Source organism: Rattus norvegicus, chromosome 10 (genome assembly GCF_036323735.1).
Source record: "Rattus norvegicus strain BN/NHsdMcwi chromosome 10, GRCr8, whole genome shotgun sequence".
Taxonomy (NCBI): Eukaryota; Metazoa; Chordata; class Mammalia; order Rodentia; family Muridae; genus Rattus; species Rattus norvegicus.
This window is the reverse complement of record NC_086028.1, coordinates 82,687,309-82,709,082: the sequence shown is the minus strand read 5'-3', so window position 1 is coordinate 82,709,082 and position 21,774 is coordinate 82,687,309. Positions and strand designations below refer to the sequence as shown.

The 21,774-nt window shown below is 42.6% G+C and overlaps 1 protein-coding gene across 3 annotated transcripts in view; it reads left to right on the top strand.

Annotated features, from left to right (window-relative positions):
• The window catches only part of Npepps (aminopeptidase puromycin sensitive), an 82,495-nt gene extending 61,281 nt beyond the window's left edge, over positions 1–21,214 (top strand). For all 3 annotated transcript variants that reach the window (NM_080395.1, XM_017597478.2, XM_039086657.2), the window contains 8 exons: positions 1,612–1,746; positions 3,160–3,379; positions 8,161–8,303; positions 8,824–8,880; positions 13,244–13,351; positions 13,940–14,095; positions 14,708–14,755; positions 19,823–21,214. In NM_080395.1, the coding sequence (NP_536320.1) occupies positions 1,612–1,746; positions 3,160–3,379; positions 8,161–8,303; positions 8,824–8,880; positions 13,244–13,351; positions 13,940–14,095; positions 14,708–14,755; positions 19,823–19,975 (1,020 nt within the window). In that variant the 3' untranslated portion in view covers positions 19,976–21,214. The remainder of the gene's footprint in view (positions 1–1,611; positions 1,747–3,159; positions 3,380–8,160; positions 8,304–8,823; positions 8,881–13,243; positions 13,352–13,939; positions 14,096–14,707; positions 14,756–19,822) is intronic.
• Positions 21,215–21,774: the final 560 nt, after the last annotated feature.

Genomic DNA, 21,774 nt, shown 5'->3' with positions numbered 1-21,774 from the left:
TTTTCTATTTTAATATTTAAAATATACTCTGAAATATATTAGCATTTGAAATTATGATCTTGAAAATTAAGTAACAATATAGAATTTTTTCATAAATTATAAAAAGTTATATATGATGTGATTATAATTATAATTAAGTATATAAAGATATTGTTCCTATAGTAAAAGATAAAAGGAGACTGAAAATAATTGGACTACAATTGTTTAATTAGTTTTAATTTTTTTATTTATTCTTGTCTTTTTTTAAATTATTTATTTATTTATTTATTTATTTATTTATTTATTTATTTATTATATATGAGTACACTGTAGCTGTCTTCAGACACACCTGAAGAGGGCATCAGATCTCTTTACAGATGGTTGTGAGCCACCATGTGGTTGCTGGGAATTGAACTCAGGACCTCTGGAAGAGCAGTCGGCGCTCTTAACCGCTGAGCCATCTCTCCAGCCCTATTTATTCTTGTCTTATGTGCATTGGTCTTATGTATGCATGGTTAGATGCCTTGACTTTTGGGTTCTCTTTTTTTTCTTTTTTTCGGAGCTGGGGACCGAACCCAGGGCCTTGTGTTTGCTAGGCAAGCGCTCTACCACTGAGCTAAATCCCCAGCCCTGGTTAGATGCCTTGAAACTGGAGGTAAAGACAATTGTAAGCTGACAAGTGGATTCTGGGATTTGAACCCAAGTTCTCTGGAAGAGGAGTCAGTGCTCTTAACCACTGAGCAAACTCTCCACCTCTCATTTTTACCATACTTCTATGTAGAAAACTTTTATTTTATTTTATTTTACCTATATTTGTTTGTTTTTCGAGACAAGACTTAGTTCAGTGAGAAACTACATGGGAAACATGTAGGGATCCATGAGTTTGAACCTCATCACTACCCCCAATTTGTTTTATTTGTTTTGCATTGTTGTTGTTGTTGTTTTTGGGAGCAGGGTCTCGCTATGAAGCTATAGCTGCCCTGGAACTCAGCATGTAGTGCGGGCTGACCAGTGTACCCACTCAAAAATACCTTTTTTCTTTTTTTTTTAAGATTTATTTATTTCTTATATATAAGTACACTGTCACTGTCCTCAGACACACTAGAAGAGGGCATCAGATGTCATTACAGATGGTTGTGAGCTACCATGTGGTTGCTGGGATTTGAACTCAGGACCTCTGGAAGAGCAGTCAGTGCTCTTAACCACTGAGCCATCTCTCCAGCCCCAAAAATATGTTTTTAAAATGGAGTTTCTAGAGCTGGAGAGATGGCTAGGGGCTTAAGACTACTGGCTGCTCTTTCAGAGTCCTGAGCTCAATTCCTAGCATCCATGATAGTGACTCAAACCATCTGTAACGGGATCTGATTCCCTCTTCTGGTGTGTGTAATCGCAGAACACTCATTAAATAATTTTTAAAAATTAAAAAGGAAGAAAGAAAATGGAGTCTGGTCATGGTCCTGCTTACCATTAATCCCAGCACTCAGGGGTCAGAAGCAGGCAGATCTGTTTGAGTTTGAGGCTAGTTTGTTCTGCATACTGAGTTCCTGGACAGCTAGGATTACATAAAGAGAACGTGTCTGACAAAAAGCAAGGAGAAAGAAATCGTTAATAGTATGTATTGGCTCTTTTCAGCTAAACCTGGGAACAGTTGGGTTTTATCGAACCCAATACAGCTCTGCTATGCTGGAAAGTTTATTACCAGGCATTCGTGACCTTTCTCTGCCCCCAGTGGATCGGCTTGGATTACAGAATGACCTCTTTTCTCTGGTGAGCATTCTTACACTTAGGTCCTATGATGCCTTTGTTGGTTAAAGGGTTAAATGAATATAAAGAACATTGGAAGGCTGCCGTCCTTCCTGATGTCAGCTCATCTGGGACATCAACACATGGCCCATTATTAACTAACATGACGAGATTGTTACCTGTAGCATTTGTTTGAAGCAAATTTCATTTCACTAATCCAGTTTTGTTTTAACTTATCTGTGCTTAAACTGTCCTTTATAGGGACAAAAGTCCATTCTTTTAAAACAAAAGGATATGAACCATGAAGAGATTTCCTTACTTATTTTTTTAAGATTTATTTATTTTTATATATATGAATACACTGTCACTGTCTTCAGACACACAGAGGAGGGCACCAGATCCCATTACAGATGGTTGTGAGCCACCATGTGGTTTCTGGGAATTGAACTCAGGACCTCTGGAAGAGTAGTGCTCTTAGCTACTGAGCCATCTTCCAGCCCCTCCCTATTGATTTTTTTAAACCCTAATTCAGAGTGATTTTATGTTATTCCTAAGTAGTACTTCTACTTTGCTGAGAAAGCCAGAATGTTTTAACACTATGTTATTACTCAAATTATAGCATATCAGCCACGAATTATATACATATTTGGCGTTGTTCCAGGAAGAATTTAAAGCAGGAAAATTCATATTGTTGTCTTTACAATTCCAGCAGGTTAGGTCATTTCAGGATGTCTTTGCCTGTGGTAAAATTATCATTCTTTCTAGTGTTCCTTTAAATTGGACCTGAAGTCTCCCCGCCCTCTGTGATTGCTGATTGGATTCCTTCTTTAAATAAATGCAGATTAGTATTGATGGACAAACCTCCCATCTGCTGATCTCACATCCAAGAGAGACCTGTCCCAGGAGCACGGGCTGTTTGTACAGTTGGCTGCTAGAATAGAAGTTCTTTTTCCATCTCTTGGTAGTCAGTGCTGAAAGCGCTCTGAATCGCAGAGCCTTCCCATTCATGTTCCTTTAGAAGTGAGTAGAGGAGAAGTGCAAGTTGACACAGTTTGCAGATTCAGTCCTGAAAGAGCCTTTGCCAAGAACCACAGCCCCAACTTTTTTTTTTGCAACTTTTGTCAAAGTATAAGAAATTTAAAACATCAAAGTGATGCCCTAGAAACTGAGTAGAAACGAGAAGTTAACTACTTTTTATTGGTCCCAAATTATGAGGTTCAATGTAAGTTTTTTTTTTAAGGGATTCTTTTACAGATAGCAAAGAAATTAACAAAAGATGTTGTCATGATAGGATTTTTATTCTAACTGAACTTACTTAGCCTCATTTTCTTAAACCACAAACATTGTTAGCAGTAGAGATTGCCAGCATACTTGTCTGTTTTCTTTTGTCTGGTTGAGTTTGAAGGCTGAGCTAATTTGTGTTTTTTCCTGTCCCAGGCTCGAGCTGGAATCATTAGCACTGTAGAGGTTCTAAAAGTCATGGAGGCTTTTGTGAATGAGCCCAATTATACTGTGTGGAGCGACCTGAGCTGTAACCTGGGGATTCTTTCAACTCTCTTGTCCCACACAGACTTCTATGAGGAAATCCAGGAGTTTGTCAAAGATGTCTTCTCACCTATAGGAGAGAGACTGGGCTGGGACCCCAAACCTGGAGAAGGTAATAGATGAATGTACTATGTGGGGAAAGAACATGAAGCTAGTACTTTCTATTCATGTGTGTTTAACAATTAGCAGCATCTCTGTATCTAGATTTTACAGTATATTCAGTTGGCCAGAAATGCAATGTTCTGAACCTGCTGGTGAAACCATTAAACCAGCACAAAACAGGAGCTTGGAACTGGAGTGACTTTCCCACCTCAGCATGCATGAGTCATCACACTTGGCAGGGATCAGCTCTCTAACATGAGGATTTTAATTGCTTTCTCCCTCTCAGTGATTATGTTTATAATCATTTTTTTTTTCTTTTTCCTTTTCTTTTTTTTCGGAGCTGGGGATCGAACCCAGGGCCTTGCACTTGCTAGGCAAGTGTTCTACCTCTGAGCTACATCCCCAACCCCTTAATCATGTACCTTTTAAAAAATTGTCATTTAAGTGTTGAGAATGGTGATTTGGAGGCTTTAAGTACATTTATTTGTTGCCATCTGCTTACTAAATGAGGTGGTTTCTCCTGAATAATCTTTATCTAGGATTTTTTTTTTCTTATTATAGCGCTGGGTTTAAACCAGGGGCCTAGTCTGTGCCATACTCTGCCAGTGAGCTCCTCCCAGACCATTACATTAATCTGGGATTTTAAAAATAAGAACAGTAATAGCATCAAATTCTTGCCACTTTCTTTCTTTCATGATTTAACTAATATTTATGTAACTAGTAAAAGGCAGGTGCTATTTTAGAAATTTGTCAGTAGAGAAAAGCAAAGCATTGTCCTGTGTAGCTTACATTCTAATGGGAGACATAACAAATAAATAGTATTAAGGAAGTGTATAGTATCACAAGACAAATTAGAGGGGCTGGAGAGATGACTCAGTGGCTAAGAGCACTCACTGACTGCCCTTCCAGAGGTCCTGAGCTCAATTCCCAGCAACCACATGGTGGCTCACAACCATCTGTAATGGGATCTGATGCCCTCTTCTGGTGTGTCTGAAGACAGCAACAGTGTGCTCACATAAAATAAATAAATCTTTTTTAAAAAAAGATTAGATAGTGTGAATAAGGAGTGTTAAGCCAGTGTTTTCTAAAATAGTTGGCAAAAAATCATCACTAATAACTGATCTCTGAATACACATGGAGGCCTGAAAGAGAACATAAGAACAGAGTAAACATGGTCCAGACCTAGCAAGTAACAAGAATCTAAGGCAAGAGCATGCCCAGAGCGTTCAAGGGAAAACCAGAAGGCTGGTGAGGTCAGGACTGGGGAAGAGGCGAGAGGCCCATGGCAAGTCAGTGACTTCCTTACAGGGAGGTGGACTTAAGCAAAGTTCCTAACATTTTGTGATACAAAATGCTAGTTTTAAAAGTTTTGATCAGAAGAACATGATTTGATTCATGTGACTATGAAACTGAAGGAAACCATTCGGAAGGCTGTTCCACTTGAGGTGTTGGTTGCTGCTAGCACATACAAATGGTGCACTCTCTGTGGTTTTGGAGGACTGAGTGTGGTAAAAGAGACTCATCAGATTAACACTACTTGGCTGGCTGGCGGTGGCTCGCACCTTTAATCCTAGCACTTGGAAGGCAGAGGCAAGTGGATCTCTGAGTTGAGGACAGTTTGGTGTACAGAGCACGTTCCAGGACAGCCAGAGCTGTTGTACACAAGAACCATGTCTAGAACACACAAATACACACCACTCCTGACCCCCTTACCTCCAAAAAAGACTGCTTTTGAGGGACAGGCACAAAGAGTTTCAGGTGACAGGCCAGTCAGTGTAAAATAAAAATTGACTATGGAAGCAATTTGATTGCAAAAAACAGGAGTTTGGTTTAGGGTTTTTCAGACCAAGGTCATTTTCTGCATTTGAGAGTGGCTAGAGATGCAGGCTGGGTAAGTACAGGTTGGAGTTACTAGCATACAGTTAAGATTTATAACTGTGGGGGGCTGGGGATTTAGCTCAGTGGTAGAGCGCTTACCTAGGAAGCGCAAGGCCCTGGGTTCGGTCCCCAGCTCCGAAAAAAGAACCAAAAAAAAAAAAAAAAAAAAAAAGATTTATAACTGTGAAACTGGAAGAAACCACCTTTTTTAAGGACCAAGAATAAGTAGGTGTTTGAGGACTGTATCTAAATTCAGGAGTTAGAAATTTGCAGAAGAAAAAACTAAGCATGCTGGTGGTATATTCCTGTAATCAGGAAGCAGAAATAGTCAATGCCAGGCTGGTCTACCTACAGTTCTCTTCTCTCACCAAAAAAAAAAAACAAAAAACAAAAACAAAACAAAACAGAGGACTGGAGAGATGGCTCAGTGGTTGAGAGCACTGACTGCTCTTCCAGAGGTCCTGAGTTCAAATCCCAGCAACCACATGGTGGCTCACAACCATCTGTAATGAGATCTGATGCCCTCTTCTTGTGTGTCTGAAGAGAGTGACAGTATACTTATATATAATAAATCTTTTTTAAAAAAAATTTAAAAAGAAAACAGAAAAGAGGCCTGCATGACCTCATCACTAACCCTAGGAGGTCGAAGCGGGAGGATCAGGAGCCACCCTCAGAGTCAGAGAGAGTTGAATGCTGCCCTGGCTTTTGAGGCTCAGTGAGAAGAGGGTGAAGAGTCACAACAGAACCTGACTGGCCTGTGAGGAGCATCAGGAGAAAGTAGAGTGGCCCACAATATCAAAGTGTTGTGTTGTGAGGCAGAGGGAAAGTGGTAAGCTGTGTTGGTTGCTACAAGCAGAAAGAATAGAGAAATAACAATTTTTGTTAACAGGATCTGTGCAGTAGTATTTCTGGAGATAGAAATCTCTGTAGAAGGAATTTTGTTGACCACAGGCATAGACTTGGTGTGGGATTGGAGAAGAAATGTTCTTTAAGGAGAAACTTATGCAAGAGTGTAAAGGAAAATTGGAGGACTAACTACCAAGGGGAAAGAAATGCAGTAGTATTAGGAATGAGTGTGCTATGAGGAAAGGTAGGAGGTTACTGCTGGTATGGCAACTGAGTAATGAAGACGAGTCCAGAGCCTGCAGGTCGTTAGCTTTAGAGAGAGCCATGCATACATGACGGACAGCAGAGAGGGAGGGGCACATACAGCCCAGTCCCTGGTTGTTGCACTTGTCTCTGGAAATAATAATGTGTAAAATCTTTGAGTTTGAAAGAATACAGGGCAAATGTCTTTGTTCTGTGGCTGTACAGACAGGAGAATTAAAGAGCAAAACAGTTGTATGCTTTGACCTACAATATGTTAGTAGCAGAGTCCCAGTAAGGGCTGGGGAGACAGCTCAGCTCTGTTTCTAAGAGTGCATATCTGAAGACCTGTGTTTAATCCCAAGAAAATAGCCTGGAGTCTTGACATGTGCTTGTAGACCAAACACTGAGGAAATGAGACAAGTAGACCTGTAGGGCTTGCTGGCTGTCAGCTTTGGCCTACTTGCTGAGCCTTGTTTCAGTGGGAGATAATGTCTTAAAGAGTGAAGTGGCCAGGATTGCTGGCACACATCCTTAACTGCAGAACTCGGAGACAGAAGAGGTGGATCTCTGTGAGGTTGAGGCCAGCCTGCTCTTCAGTGAGAGTTCCTGGACAGCCAGGGCTAAGGAGTAAGACCCTGTGTAAAAAATAAAACATCCAAGGTTGGCCTGCCCTCCACGTATACAGACATACAAATATGTACCTATGTGCATGCGCGCGCACACACACACACACACACACACACAATCACAGGAGCTAGAGAGCTGGCTTAGCAGTTAAGAATCCTTACAGCTCTTCTTGTAGAAGACAAGGTTCAGTTCACATCCATCTATAATTCCAGTTCCAGGGAATCTGACCTCTTTTTTGGTCTAAGCTATTTGCCCAAATATAAGTATTTTTTCAGTGCAAATACTTCTGCCATGTTCTACCACAAAGCTGTATCCCTGGACCTTTTGTGGAGGTTTTTATTACAATGACAACAATACTGAGTTGGGGATGGCTTTGGATTGTGCATATCATTGGAGCCTAAACCCGTTGAATGTTCATTTTTAAATCTAAGGCTGCAGTTTATTGAACAAAGAGCAGTCCAGTACTATGTGGGTCTTAAAACAAAACAAAACCTCGGGGACTGGAGAGATGGCTTAGTGGTTAAGAGTATTGACTGCTCTTAACCAGAGGGGTTTTTTTTTTAACATTTACTTAATTTATGTATGTGAGTACACATTCATTGCCTTCAGACACACCAGAAGGGGGCATCGGATCCCATTCTCAATAGTTGTGAGCCACCATGTGGTTGCTGGGAATTGAACTCAGGAAGAGCAGCAGTCAGTGCTCTTAACCGCTGAGCCATCTCTCCAGCCCAGTAGTTCTTTTCAGAAAAAAACAAACAGAAAAAACCAATTTTGAGTCAAACCTTCATGATGTCTTTCCTTTTCACATGCAGTCTTTTTTTTTTTTTTTTTTTTGGTTCTCTTTTTCCGAGCTGGGGACCGAACCCAGGGCCTTGCGTTTCCTAGGCAAGCGCTCTACCACTGAGCTAAATCCCCAACCCCAACATGCAGTCTTTTAACTTATAACTAATTACATTAGTAGATTTTAGTAGCTGATACCTGTGAGTCCACACCAAGTCACCAAATTTGTGTGTCTAGTATGTTTATTCCTTTCCTCTTACAATTGATAAATTAACTCAAGTATTCTCCTAAGTACCAGAGTGATCGATTTTGTTTGTTCAAGACAGTAGACTTAGTGTCACACAGTCACAAACTGTGCAGGTTGCACATCTATCAAAGCAGGCTTCTCAAGCTGTGTCCTCACTTCTCCATCAGGTCATCTAGACGCACTCCTGAGGGGCTTGGTGCTGGGCAAACTGGGAAAAGCAGGGCATAAGGCAACTTTGGAAGAAGCCCGCCGTCGGTTTAAGGAGCACGTGGAAGGGAAGCAGATTCTTTCTGCTGACCTAAGGAGTCCTGTAAGTTATCATAATCCCCTGGAAAGCTGGGTGTGGTGGTGCACGCCTTGAATCCCGGCACTCAGGAGGCAGAGGCCAGCCAGCACCTGACACTCACACCCCGTCTGAGTGTTAACAAGTACTACTTAGGTAGTTTGGAACCAGGTTCTCCTTTATTTCTCAAGTGGCACATCAGTGCTGCAATGCGACTAACTTGGTACATTTCTCTGAGAGAACCGGTGGAAGCTATTGTCAGGACATGTCAGCCCCGTGTGATTGTTCACAGTAGGCTATTAGGGGTTGATTACCCATGGTCTGTTTGTGCGTCTGTTTTGTTTTCCCCATAGAGTCTTATTGTGTATCCCACAGAGGCTTTGAACTTATGGTCTTTTTCCTTTCTTACCCACCCCCAAACCCCTCAGTTGTAAGACAACAGGCCTTTGCCAACATGCCCAGCTACTTTTTATCTTAGCATTAGATCGTTTATAACAAAATACTAGTTACTCAAGCGACTTCTTGTTTTCCTGGTGTTCTTTTGTAGGTTTATCTTACTGTTTTAAAGCATGGTGATGGCACTACCTTAGACATTATGCTAAAGGTAAGTGTATTTGGAAAAAGCCTCCAGACTCCTGCATTTGAACTTGGGCATGCCCAGTACTACTTTAGTGGCATGGATGTGGGGGTGGAGAAAAGCCTGGGTGAAGGAACATGTGTGTGGGCTTGGTTTAATAGTCTCAGGTAGTAAAGAGGCCGAAGCAGGACAGGAAGGTTAAGGAAGAATAAAACAGAAAGCCCTGGGAGTGGAGCATAATGGGAGAGTCATTAGCCTAGCATGCCCAAGGCACAGGCGCCAATACCACAGACCCGAGGGCTCGGGTTTATTTGTTGGCTTGAGTATCTACCTAAATTTTAGTCCTGAAACGGTGAGGGTTAACACCAGGTCCTCGTGCATGTTTTGAGACAGGGTCTCAGGTAGCCCAGGCTGACACTGAAATATGGCATTGCATTTCTGATCCTTGTACTTTGCATGCTGAGATTGCAGGTGTGTCGCTATGCCCCGTTTTTGTTTACTTGTTTGTTTTGATTTTTTGAAGCAGGGGTTCATCTTAACCCAGGGCATGTTCCACCTCACTTTGTACTTGAAGCTGACCTAGAACCCTTATCTTCCTTGTACTTTCCCACAGTGCCAAGACTATGGAGATCACAGACATGTCACACCTGCCCCCCACCTTTTTTATAAAGCAAGATCTTACTAGGTTATTCAGATTGCCCTTGATCGATTTCTAAGACCCAGTTATGCCTTGAACCAATTCTTCTGTAGCCTCCCAACTTTCTTAATGATGTGGCTTTTAATACAGTGTCTTGTATTGTGGTGACCTCCAACCATAAACTAGTTTTTGCTACTGTTGTGAATTATAAATATCTCTACCTAATGGTTTTAGGCATCCACTCTGAAAGGGTCATCCAGTACCCTGGATGGTTATTGGGACCCATAGACCGCTGGTCTATATGAATAAGCCAGGTTCTTTAAAACTTGTATATGAAAGCCAGGTGTAGTGGCAGTTACCTTTAATCCCAGCACATGGAAGGCAGAGACAGGCGAATCAAGGCCAACCTGATCTGCAGGATGAGTTCCAGGGCAGGCAGGGTTACACAGAAAAACAGAATCCTTGTCTCAAGGCAGGGTGAGGGGGAAAAACTTCTACCTAAAAGGTAAAGTTGTCTTCTGAACCAGAAAGCATATTCACACATGCAATACCAACAAAGGGTTTTTTTTTTTTTTAAGTCAACTTGTTTTTTTTTTTTTTTTAAGATTTATTTATTTATAAGTACACTGTACCTGTCTTCAGACACACCAGAAGAGGGCATCGGGTCCCATTACAGATGGTTGTGAGCCACCATGTGCTTGCTGGGAATTGAACTCAGGACCTCTAGGAAGAGCAGTCAGTGCTCTTAACCACTGAGCCATCTCTCCAGCCCCTTAAGTCAACTTTGGTTCTTTTTTTCGGAGCTGGGGACCGAACCCAGGGCCTTGCGCTTCCTAGGTAAGCGCTCTACCACTGAGCTAAATCCCCAGCCCCTAAGTCAACTTTTAAAAACAGGATAGCACCTTGCTTTGTTATGTGCAAGGATGTGGGTTCCATTCCTGCATGGGAAGGAAGAGCCAGGAGAAAGAGGAGGGTGAGAAGATGGGAAGTCGGAAGCATTATGAATGAACAGGAAGTCAACAGTCTGGTCCTTGGAGTTTTCTTACCATTGAGAATATATAATTAACCCTGGCTCTACAATGGAACCGATCTGTGTCAGAGTGTGAATGAATAATAGTATTTGGGACAAGTCCCATGCCTCGTCCCTGTGCATTCACTTCCAGTCTGTTAAGAAAAATCATAATGTCTATATTAGAGGTAGGAGAGTCAAAATAAGGTTACCTCTGTGATCAAGTAATTATGTAAAATGTGCCTCAATTCATAAATCACCCATCAGAGCTGTAATCATTAAAAGATTTACATATAAGCTAGGCATGTTAGCACACACAGTGAGTGGAGCACTTGGAAAGTAAAGCTAAGATCAGGAGTTCAAGGTCATCTTCAGCTAGCTACACAGAGAATTCAAGACCAGTTGAATTATATGAGAACCCTGTCTCAACAACAACAAAAACGTCCTCAGTGAGGCTGGAGAGATCACTTAATGGTTAGGGTGCTTGCACAGAGAACCCATATGGTGGCTGTCCATAACTCTAGTTCTATGGAATCTGGCACTGTCCCATAGATACTCCAAATAATCTGACCTTTGAGGGCATCAGATGCACACACAATGTACTTATATATATATACAGGCAAACCCTCATGTACATAAAATAGAAATATGTCTTTATTATTTTATCTTTTTTTTTTTTTTTTTTTTTTTTTTTTTTTTTTTTTTGGAGCTGGGGACCGAACCCAGGGCCTTGCACTTGCTAGGCAAGCACTCTACCACTGAGCTAAATCCCCAACCCCAAAATATGTCTTTAAAAACAGATCCATGCATCAAATAGGAATGGAATGTGCTAGTTCACAGATACAGAATACTTCTGTTGGGCTGGAGTGGTGGCTCAGCGGTTAAGAGCACTGACTACTCTTCCAGAGGTCCTGAGTTCAATTCCCAGCAACCACATGGTAGCTCACAACCATGTATAATGAGATCTGATGCCCTCTTCTGGTGCGTCTGGAGATAGCAACAGTGTACTCATAAATAAAAATAAATAATATTTTAAAAATAGATTGCTTCTGTTATCCCAGGTGGGTCAGAAAGTATAAAAGTAAAATGTCTGGGAAAATTAAGGGGCCAAGGCGGGGAGGGAATGAGAACAGGCAATAGTGAGGTCAGTATGATCCACGTCTGTTGTATATGCTTATGAATATGTCACAGTTTACTGGCAGGAGTAGCATACATCTTTAATCCCAGCATTCAGGAAGCAGAAGAAGAGGTAGGTTGGTCTGAGTTCAAGGCCATCCTGCTCAACAGAGCAAATTCTAGGCCAGCCAGAGAAACCCTGTCTCGAAAAACATGTGTGCATATATACATAGTAATCAAATTAATTAATTCCTATTATCTTGAACTGTGATATTAAAGTGCCATCTTGTGGGTGTGTTACATATTCTCTGGGACAAAACTGTTTCCTGAAAGCTAAAGTTTAATCTTTGGATATATTGCACCTTCAAAGACTCAGAAAGCAAGAGGTAGCAAGGTTGTCACAAATTTGAGGCCAATCTGATCTATATAAGGAGTTCTAAACTATCCAGGGCTGCATAGTGAGACACTGTTTCAAAACAAATAAATATTCTGGATTTTGTGTTTTCTTTCATATTCTCTAAATGTGTATGAACGGTTTGCCCTCATGTATGTCTTTGTACCACATGTGTACTTGGTGTCCTGCATAGCTCAGAAGAGTACTTTTGATTCCCCTGAAGTTAAGAGTTGTCAAGCAGTTACAAGCCACCATGTGTGTGCTGAAAACCAAACCCAGGCCCTCTGCAGGAACAGCCAGTTCTCTTAACTTCAGAGCTATCTCTCCAACTCCATATAATCTTATGTGCTTCCAGGGGCTGAAGAGCTTGCTTTGTAGGTAAAGTGCTTGCTGAACAGCAAGAGGACCTCATTTTGGAGTCCGTGTGTAAGAGCCAGGTGCGATGGTGCCTATCTCTATAGCCCAGCACAGTGGACAGAGGTAGTCAGAAGCTTACAAGCCAACTAGTCTAGATGCAACGACAAGGTGCAGGTTCATTGATAGATCTTACAATGAGAAACAAGGTGGACAGCAATAGAGGAAAACTCTTGACAGCAATCTGTACCCTCCACAGGGACACTCATGTGAGCAGAGCTACAAACATGACACATACACAGACACAGATTTTAAGCAACATTCTACAACATATCTTTATGTTTTCTTTTTTTATTTTAAGGGGACAGGGTCTCATGTAACCAAGGTTGGCTTCAAGTTATGTAGCCCGGAATGTCCTAAAGTGTCTGACCTTCTGCCTCCACTTCTCCATTATAATACATATTTTCCTAAATGAGTAATTAATCACATCCAGCTACTAAATGTCTAGATTATTTTCAGCTTTCACTATGACAGGCTAAATTACTGACAGTGAGAGTTTAGTGATAGCTTATTTATCTGATACAAAGCATTAATCATGTGTCAGTGATGTAAAAAATCTGACCAAGTAGACTTACTCTCTAGATCTTGATATTAGACTCTAGACCTGAGAAATACTATTTGACTAATGCACACCCACATCTAGTGGCTTACTGCTGTAGCGAATGCAGAATTAGTGCCCAACCACAGCATGGTTTAGTGATGTAGTGTCTTGCCCAGTGAGAGGGTAGAGCAGAAGTCCCCCTCACTGGAAGAGAAGCTGTATGAACATGCATGGAGTCCAGGGAAAGGCTAACTGTTCCCCTTTGTTTTTTCCCTGTAGCTTCACAAACAAGCTGATATGCAAGAAGAGAAAAACAGAATCGAAAGAGTTCTTGGGGCTACTCTTTCTCCTGAACTGATTCAAAAAGTCCTCACTTTTGCACTTTCAGTAAGTTCTAAGTTACATTTCAAGAGAACTGCTGCTGAGCCAGGAGGTGGTGGCACAGGCCTTTAATCTCAGCACTCATGAGGCACGGATAGGAGGAGCTCTGAGTTTGAGGCCGTCCTGGTCTACAGCGTGACAGCTACATAGAGATACTCTGTCTGGACAAACAAAAGAGAACTGGTGTTCGATGATGTATATGGAGTGTCTTTGATTCAGCACACTCCTGATGTTTGGGAGAAACTGGTCAGAGCTTTTGTTTTTGTTTGGGTTTCAATTTTATATTGCTTTATTTTTTATTTGACAGAGTGGGGGTGGGGATGAGAGGTAAGTGGGTCTTCCTTCCATCTTGTGGTTTCTAACGATTGAGTCAGGTTGTGAGGCTTGGCTACTGTGCTAATCTGTCCTGCCCCACTGTAGTGAGAATTAGAACAGGTTGAAGTGAAAGTGGAGACCTTTGGAATCCCTTTCCTTCCCTGGGAGTGAGCAGTTTCCCTGCTTTTGCTTCTGTTCTCCAACAGTCTGCTGGATTCTCTGGTGTCAGGAGATACTCTAGATAGCTAGCCAGGCTTCTAATTCTCCTTTCCCCCTTAGGAAGAGGTACGTCCACAGGACACTGTGTCAGTAATTGGTGGAGTGGCTGGAGGCAGCAAGCATGGGAGGAAAGCTGCTTGGAAATTCATAAAGGACAACTGGGAAGAGCTTTATAATCGATACCAGGGAGGGTTTTTAATATCCAGACTCATAAAGGTAAGTGCAGTCTTGAGTAGCTCACTAATACTGTGTTGTTGAATGATTACCCGTGATCTATTAGAGTGTTGGTTCTCAACCTTCTCTGATGCCACCCTTTAATACAGTTCCTCATGTTATGGTGACCCCAACCATAAAATTATTTAATTGCTACTTTATAACTATAATTTTGCTACTGTTGTGAATTATAATACAAATCTGATATGTGTTTAGTTATATTGTAAATCATGATCCACAGGTTGGGAATCTGTGTTAGACCCAAGAATTAGGGTCTCTGCTCTTTACAAAGTTCTTCAGCCAGGTGTGCTGAGCTATGCTTGTAACCTCAGCAGGTAGACGCTTCAAGGGCTGTGGTTGCATCTCACTCAGAGGCCTGTTCTGCACTGGCCCTGGATTCAAGCCCCAGCAAAAAAAAAAGAAAAAGAAAAAACAACCCAAAACTCTCCAACAGTTACTGGGGTTTGTTTTATAAGCATGCACATCCCCATCTTAATCTTCTGTGTAACAAACCTGAGTGGGGAAAACCAGAATTGTTTGTCTTCGGGGTTAAGTGGGTTTAATTGCCTAGTCTCTTTATTTCTCTAAATTATTTAACCTCTGGTTTGTTTTCAGCTGTCAGTTGAGGGGTTTGCAGTTGATAAAATGGCTGGAGAAGTTAAGGTAAGGACAGTACTGTTCACTTCTCAGTTTTCAGTCTAGAGCATATGTGAACTTGCCTTTCTTTCTCTTTTCTTTGCCTCCCACCCTCTTTCTTAAGTTATTTCATTTTGTGTGTATGAGTGTTTTGCCTGCATATATATGTGTACTCCATGCTTGCTTAAAGTAAAGAGTAAAGAGGGCATAGGATCCCCTGGATCTAGACTTCTGGGAAGTTGTGAGCCACCATGTGGATGCTAAGAACCAGGTCCTCTGGAGCAACAAGTGGCCTTCACCTGAGCTGTGTCTCCAGCTCCATGAACCTTGTTTTAATATTCTAATGAGTATTGGGGTGGTGTGCTTTTGTGAGTCCTTGTGTCTTAGATTTGACTTTGCCTTTAATATCTGAAAAGTCCACAGTAGAGAGATAATCAGTTTTGTGTAGACCCTTGCTTGCCCTTGTATCAATATCAGCATTTGGGGCACACATTTATTCTGAGTGGGAAAATGTAAAGCTCCATTATACTATAAACTTCATCATAATGTCATTTATACTGCCAGTTTTACCCTTATCTTCTTCGAGGCAATATTGAGAGCTGTGATCTGGTTCACTGTAGGAGCCATTGTTAGAGATAAGATTTATAGCCAGGCAGAGTGGCTCAGGCCTAAACACAGAGACAAGTGGATCCCTGAGTTTGAGACTAGCCTGATCTACAGAGCAAGTTCTAGGACAGCCAGGGCTACACCTATTTGGAAAAACGACAAAGGGGACAAAGGGCTGGAGAGAGATGGTTCAGTGGTTAAGACTGCTGCTCTTCCAGAGGTCCTGAGTTCAAATCCCAGTAACCACATGGTGGTTCACAACCATCTGTAATGACATCAGATGCCCTCTTCTGGTGTGTCTGAAGACAGCAACAGTGTGCTTATATATAATAAATAAATAAATCTTTAAGAAAAACAAAGGGGAAACACAGGAATACATTTTACTATTTTTTAGGTCTTGAGAAAACAGTGAAATACTTGATTTCTGCTGTCATTTAATTTACATTATATAATGTATGTGAACAATTTCATTGTAAAGGTAATGAGACTACGAAGGAGAGACATCTAAATGGCTTAGGAGGTAAGGTAGTAGCAAAGTGAAGCTAGTTAGGTAGACGTTAGATTGCAGATGGGAACACTGTCTTATGCGGTCAGGTTAAGACAGGAGGATCACTGTGCTTCGAGGCCAGTCATGCTGCAGTGTGGACGATAGTTTGAGAAGGTTGAGACACTCATTCTGCGAGCATGAAAGACAGTAGCTCAGAGAAGAATGATGGAGTCGTGGTGGGTTTTCCCAGTAAGCATTGGAGTATACGGGGTGAGATAGAGCCAGACTCTAGAGCCATGCTGGCCCAAAACTCACTGTGAACCCCAAGTTGGCCTTGAGTTCATAATGATCCTCCTACCTCAGCCTCAAAAGTACAGGGATTATATAATGATTTATGAGCCACCACACCTGGCTTTCGTTAATCTTTAATTCAACAGTGTTTCTCTGTGTTCTGACCATCTAAGGCAACATTTCTCAACCTGTGGGAGGAGACTCCTGTGGGGGTCAAATGACCCTTTCACAGTGGCCACCTGTGAAAGGCAACCATCAGGAGATGCAGATATTTACATTACAATTCATAACAGTAGCAAAATTACAGTTACAATGCAACAATGAAAATAATTTATAGTTGCAGGTCACCACAACTGTGAGGAACTGTATTACAGACTTTCAGTGTTAGGAAGGTTGAGAACCTAAGAGAAGAAAAAGCCAAGGAGGATACTTTCCTTGTGGAGCCTGCCTTTCAGCCCTGCACCGGGAGGCTGGGGCACGTAGGTCTCTTATGCTAGCCTGGTTTATATAGTAGATTTCAGGACAGCAAGACTGTGTAGAGAGATTGTGTCCAGGTGTTGTCGATGGTAATGTTAGGACTGTTTCCCACCCCCCCACCCCACCCCCGGGATGGAACAGGAGGCGCCCTGCTGTGTCACTCCAGCCCTGAGAAGCCTATGGAGCTGTGCTTCTTTGTAAGTCCACTGTTGGTATCTGAAGTTTACATTTCCTCTGAGGAGTTATTTTCCTCTCACCAGGACAGGCCTGGGACCATATGCTGGTTGTTGTTTTCAGATGCTTTGTTTGCTGTGAAGCCAGATGAACTAGTTAGAAAACAGTTTCATAATTTTTAATAATAAATTCAAGAGGCATTTCTATGAAAAATGTAAAACTGTAGAGTAGAATTGGATTAGTGGCAGCATTTTAAGCTTGGTGGCTTCATTGCCCTTATGCGCTCATCATGGGACAGCCTTGGGTCCTGAAGTGCCCTTAGAGCAGTTAACTTACTCAGTGAGACGCCATCACCTTGACCAAGCCTAGATTCAGGTTCAATTTTGTCACATCCTAATTATGGGAGGCCTTTTTTTTTTCCGGAGCTGGGGACCGAACCCAGGGCCTTGCGCTTCCTAGGTAAGCGCTCTACCACTGAGCTAAATCCCCAGCCCCGATGGGAGGCCTTTTAACATTTGCACGTGGCACAGAATTCATACTTAGAGCCATGAACTCAGAAGCAATTCCCTTTCAATGGCCTCACCTTCCAAATCCCATTAACATACTGTCTATATACAAGAGAGCTCAGTAAAACTGCCCCATACATAAGTTTTGTTTTTTGTTTTTGTTTTTGTTTTTGTTTTTTTTTTGGAGCTGGGGACCAAACCCAGGGCCTTGCGCTTGCTAGGCAAGCGCTCTACCACTGAGCTAAATCCCCAACCCTCACACATAAGTTTTTTAGGTGTTCTTTAAAAAAAATAAAATAAATAAATAAATAAATAAATAAATAAATTCTGAGTAGGAGAGAGAAAATACCCTGAAGGATTTGAAAGAGTCATAACGGGGGGGGGGGGGGGAGGGGAGTAGACTGGATGGATGTGTCCAGGGCTTTCTGCAGGAGATCATAGCAACAGAGCAGGGGTGGGGTGGGGTGGGCTGTGGTGGGAGGACAGTGGAGATAACTAGAGTTTCGGGGCTTAGGGAACGTGTCACTACATAGAGAACAAAGTGTGGGAGACCTAGGGAGGTGAGGAGGGCTAGGATTCTAGAGTAGGGGTGGGAACTAAGGAATCCTGGGGACCAGCATGAGCTTTCACATGCAGTTTTAGTCACAATTCTTCATAAAAGAAAGCATTTACCTGGGGATTTGCTCACTGTGTCCCAGGTTTGGGCTATGACTATGGGGAAACATGGAACAGTGTCTGAGAGGAAGAACAGCCCTGGGCCTGGCTTGGGCTTTGGAAACCTCAAAACTCACTCCCAGTGACACACTTCCTCCCAACAAGGACACCCACCCCTCTAGAAGGATTACTTTTAATCCTGTCAAAGAGTTGTATTCCCTGATGACTAAAGGAATAGTCATCAAATCCTTTCAAACCACAGGAACCACGTACCTTCTGCCATAAGCAAGGAAAAGACCCGGTTTGGGTGACAGAAAACTCAGTTCACAACTTCCCAAGGGAAGCTGGCTTTTATCCCCAGAAATCCTTCTGAGGCCAGCCTGAGCTTGTTTGTAGACATGTGGAAGGCCTGAGATCTAACACACATAACTCTTTGAAATATGTTCCCGGGGTTGGGGATTTAGCTCAGTGGTAGAGCGCTTGCCTAGCAAGCGCAAGGCCCTGGGTTCGGTTCCCAGCTCCGGATAAAAAAAAGGGGAAAAAAAAAAAAAGAGTAGAAATACGTTCCCAGAATAAGAATTGCAAGGCTAGGGGACACTTCCAAATGCTAGCAGCAGAGTGATGAAAAGGACAAAGTGTCAGGACCAGGGAGATGGCTCAGCGAGGAAAATCGCTTCCTGCCAAGCCTGAGGACTCAAGCTTGGATCTCCAGGGTCTGTTTGGTGGAAGGTGGGAACCCAAGAGTTGTCCTTTCGACCTCCACATCTCACTGGGCACATTCAAGCCCATAAATGTGTTAGAGGCAGTGCAAACTCTCTGGGTTCTTACAAAGTCCTGAGTTCAGTTTCCTACACCCATGGCAGCTGGGTCACAACCACCTATACCTCCAACTTTAGGGCATCTGCTGTGCTCCTGGCCTCACAGGCACACACACTTATACTTAAAAGAACTCCTCAAAGCCAGGAGTTGGTGATTTAATCCCACACTTGGGAGACAGAAGCAGGTGGATCTTTGTGAGTTCAAGCCAGCCTGGTGTACAGCCAGAGCTACTGAGAGAAACCCTGTGTCGAAAGAAAAACCAAAACAGTTAGCTAAACAGAATCTTCAGAATTCCCCACGCCCATGTGGCAGCTCATAACTGTCTGTAATGTCTCATGGGATCTCAAGCCCTCTGCTCATATGCAGACATATATGCAAGCAAATACCCATATGCATACAAATCTTAAAAAAAAAATTACAGGTTAGATTCTGAATGAAGTGAGAGAATAGACCTGAGGAGAGTACAGGACCTGAACATGCCATGCTCTGCTTGGTCCTACCTTGCTCTTTTGTATTCTGTGCAAAGAAGAGCCTTGGGTAGGTAGTACAGGTGGCAGCTTTGAACCGGAAACGTAGCTGGTCTATAAGAATAGCCCAGACTCTGAAGGCTGTTTGAGAAACAGAGCATTAAAATCTAAATTTTTAAATACATTTATTATGTTTGGAGTAATGTTTTTGATCTGTCTACTTACATAAGACAATCGAGTTATTAGATAAACAGATGGCTTCGGTAGGTTAATGATCATAAGCTGGGCTCTGCTCACACCTGCAGGCATGGCTGCATGTAGCTTTTTCCTGAGCCATGAATTAGGCACACTGGTAGATAATTAGCATTTTAAAGCGCAGCAAGTCCCATCTCTTACCGGTTTCTGTGTAGGTTTTATGCTTTTGCTTGTTAAGGAGGAACCCTTCCTTACATGTATGCTCAAGGAGTTGCTCCTCTAGCCTATGGTGGCAGTGGTCAGCTCTCATGATGGAGACGGATGGGCCATCAGTTGTGCCAGCTGATGGCTTTCACATCGTCCCAACGTTGACTTCTTACTGCTGCTAACAGTGACTTCTGGATTGTTTTTATACTAGGCTTTCTTCGAGAGTCACCCAGCTCCTTCAGCCGAACGTACCATCCAGCAGTGTTGTGAGAATATCCTGCTGAACGCTGCTTGGCTAAAGCGGGATGCTGACAGCATTCACCAATACCTCCTGCAGCGGAAAGCCTCCCCTCCCTCGGTGTGAAGCCTCTGCACCACGGTCGGTCTTACCGCCTCGCAGGGATGAGGCGGAGCTACCCAACAGCTGATTCACATGCCAAGAATTTGGAGTCTTAGACCAGTGGGGGTTGGACAATGAATGTAGTTAACTGGTTCCTGCTCACACTCCAGAATTAAATTCTATTGAAAAAAAGGAAAATCAGCAATTCAGCAAAAAAAATAAAATAAAATAAAAATGTAAATATGATAGTAATAAACTAGAGCATAACGAAACTGTGAAACTTCCTCAAGCCTGCCATGGTCAAAGTGTTAGTGACGGACATTGTTCTGTAGCCTACCAGAAGGAAGAGGCTTTGGGGCAAAGGGTTCTTGTGAAGTGGGTTCTACATGATGCAGCCTGACAAGCCGGGCATGTCCGTCACTGGGGATGCTGACCAGAAGGCTGGCCGCTGACTCACATAATGGAGTCTGTGCATAATTGCAAGTGGGTTTTCTTTTCCTTTTTGGCATGGGAACCGACCAGGAAGGTATCTTTTCCTGTATAACTCAATCTGAACCAAGGATTGTTGTTCCCTCCTTGCCTCCCTTCTGTGTGATCCCCACCCCCCAAAAAAGTATGAAAAGCTTTAAAAAACAAAACAAAACCACCCTCCCTCCCTTCCCAGGTTCTTCTCCCTTTAGCTCTGCCCAGCCCTGACCTGTCCTTGGATAACAGAAACACCTTTGATGGCCACGTTAAATAAGAGGAGCTGATATGCTTTTATTTTCTAAGATAACTTTAAAGGAACCCTAGAATGCATAAGAGGTGAAAGAGTAGAAATAAAGATCATCAGCTCGGCCTTTCTGCTCAAAACTGTCCCCGTTCCCTGACAGGCCAAATGCTGCCCCTCTTCCGAACAGTATCGGCGAGCTCTGGCTCACCACTTGTGCATGTGAGGGGCCAGTGGGGACTGCTGTGGGGCCCAGATGTCTGCTGCACCGCTGTGTGGCCAGTGCGCCCACTAACGAGCCTCGCCACCTAACCCAGTGTGTTTTTACTAAGTCTCAGCCCCTCCTTCCCACCTCCTTTTTCTTCTCTTCCTTTTCCTTTTATTTTTTCGGAATCCTTTTATTTTGTGTTAACAGAAATTCATATTTGGTGTGGCTTAATGTATTTTGGAAGGTCATCAGATTGTGAGACTGCTTCCTTGAAACATTTTTGTGCTATTGTTTTAAAAAATAATAATTAAAAAACAGTTGGCGTTAATAAAAATGTCAATGTGAAGTTGATGGCCTGGTTCTTTCAGCTTCCTTGAAAGGAAACTAAAGTTTCCCTGTGCCTCAGGAGAATTACAGGAAGTCAGACAACCATAGGAGTTTTGAAAATTTGTATTACATTTTATGTGTATAGATATATACATAATACCACAGTATGTATGTGGAGGTCTGACAACAACCGTGGGCACCACCGATTTGCCCCTGCCTCCTCCTGTGGTAACTGAAGATTTGAACTCAGATCATCTAGCTTTGTAGCAAGAACCCTTACTTACCCCCAGCCATCTTGCCAACTCCCCGTTTGTTTCTGAAACAGCCTCATTCTGAAGCCTGGCTAGACTAGAACTTGCTATGGCAGCCCAGGCTGGGCTCAAGGAAACAATGGCCCTCTTCCTGCCTCAGTCTCCAGTGTTGGGATTATAGGCATGAGCCAACAGGCACAGCTTTATTACAGGATGGTGCTTTGTTTTGTTTTGTTTTTTTGAGTTTTAAGAAAATTCAAAGCCTGGTGGTGGTGGTTGTGGTGCACACCTTTGATCCAGCAGTTGAGAAGCAGAGGCTGGCAGATCT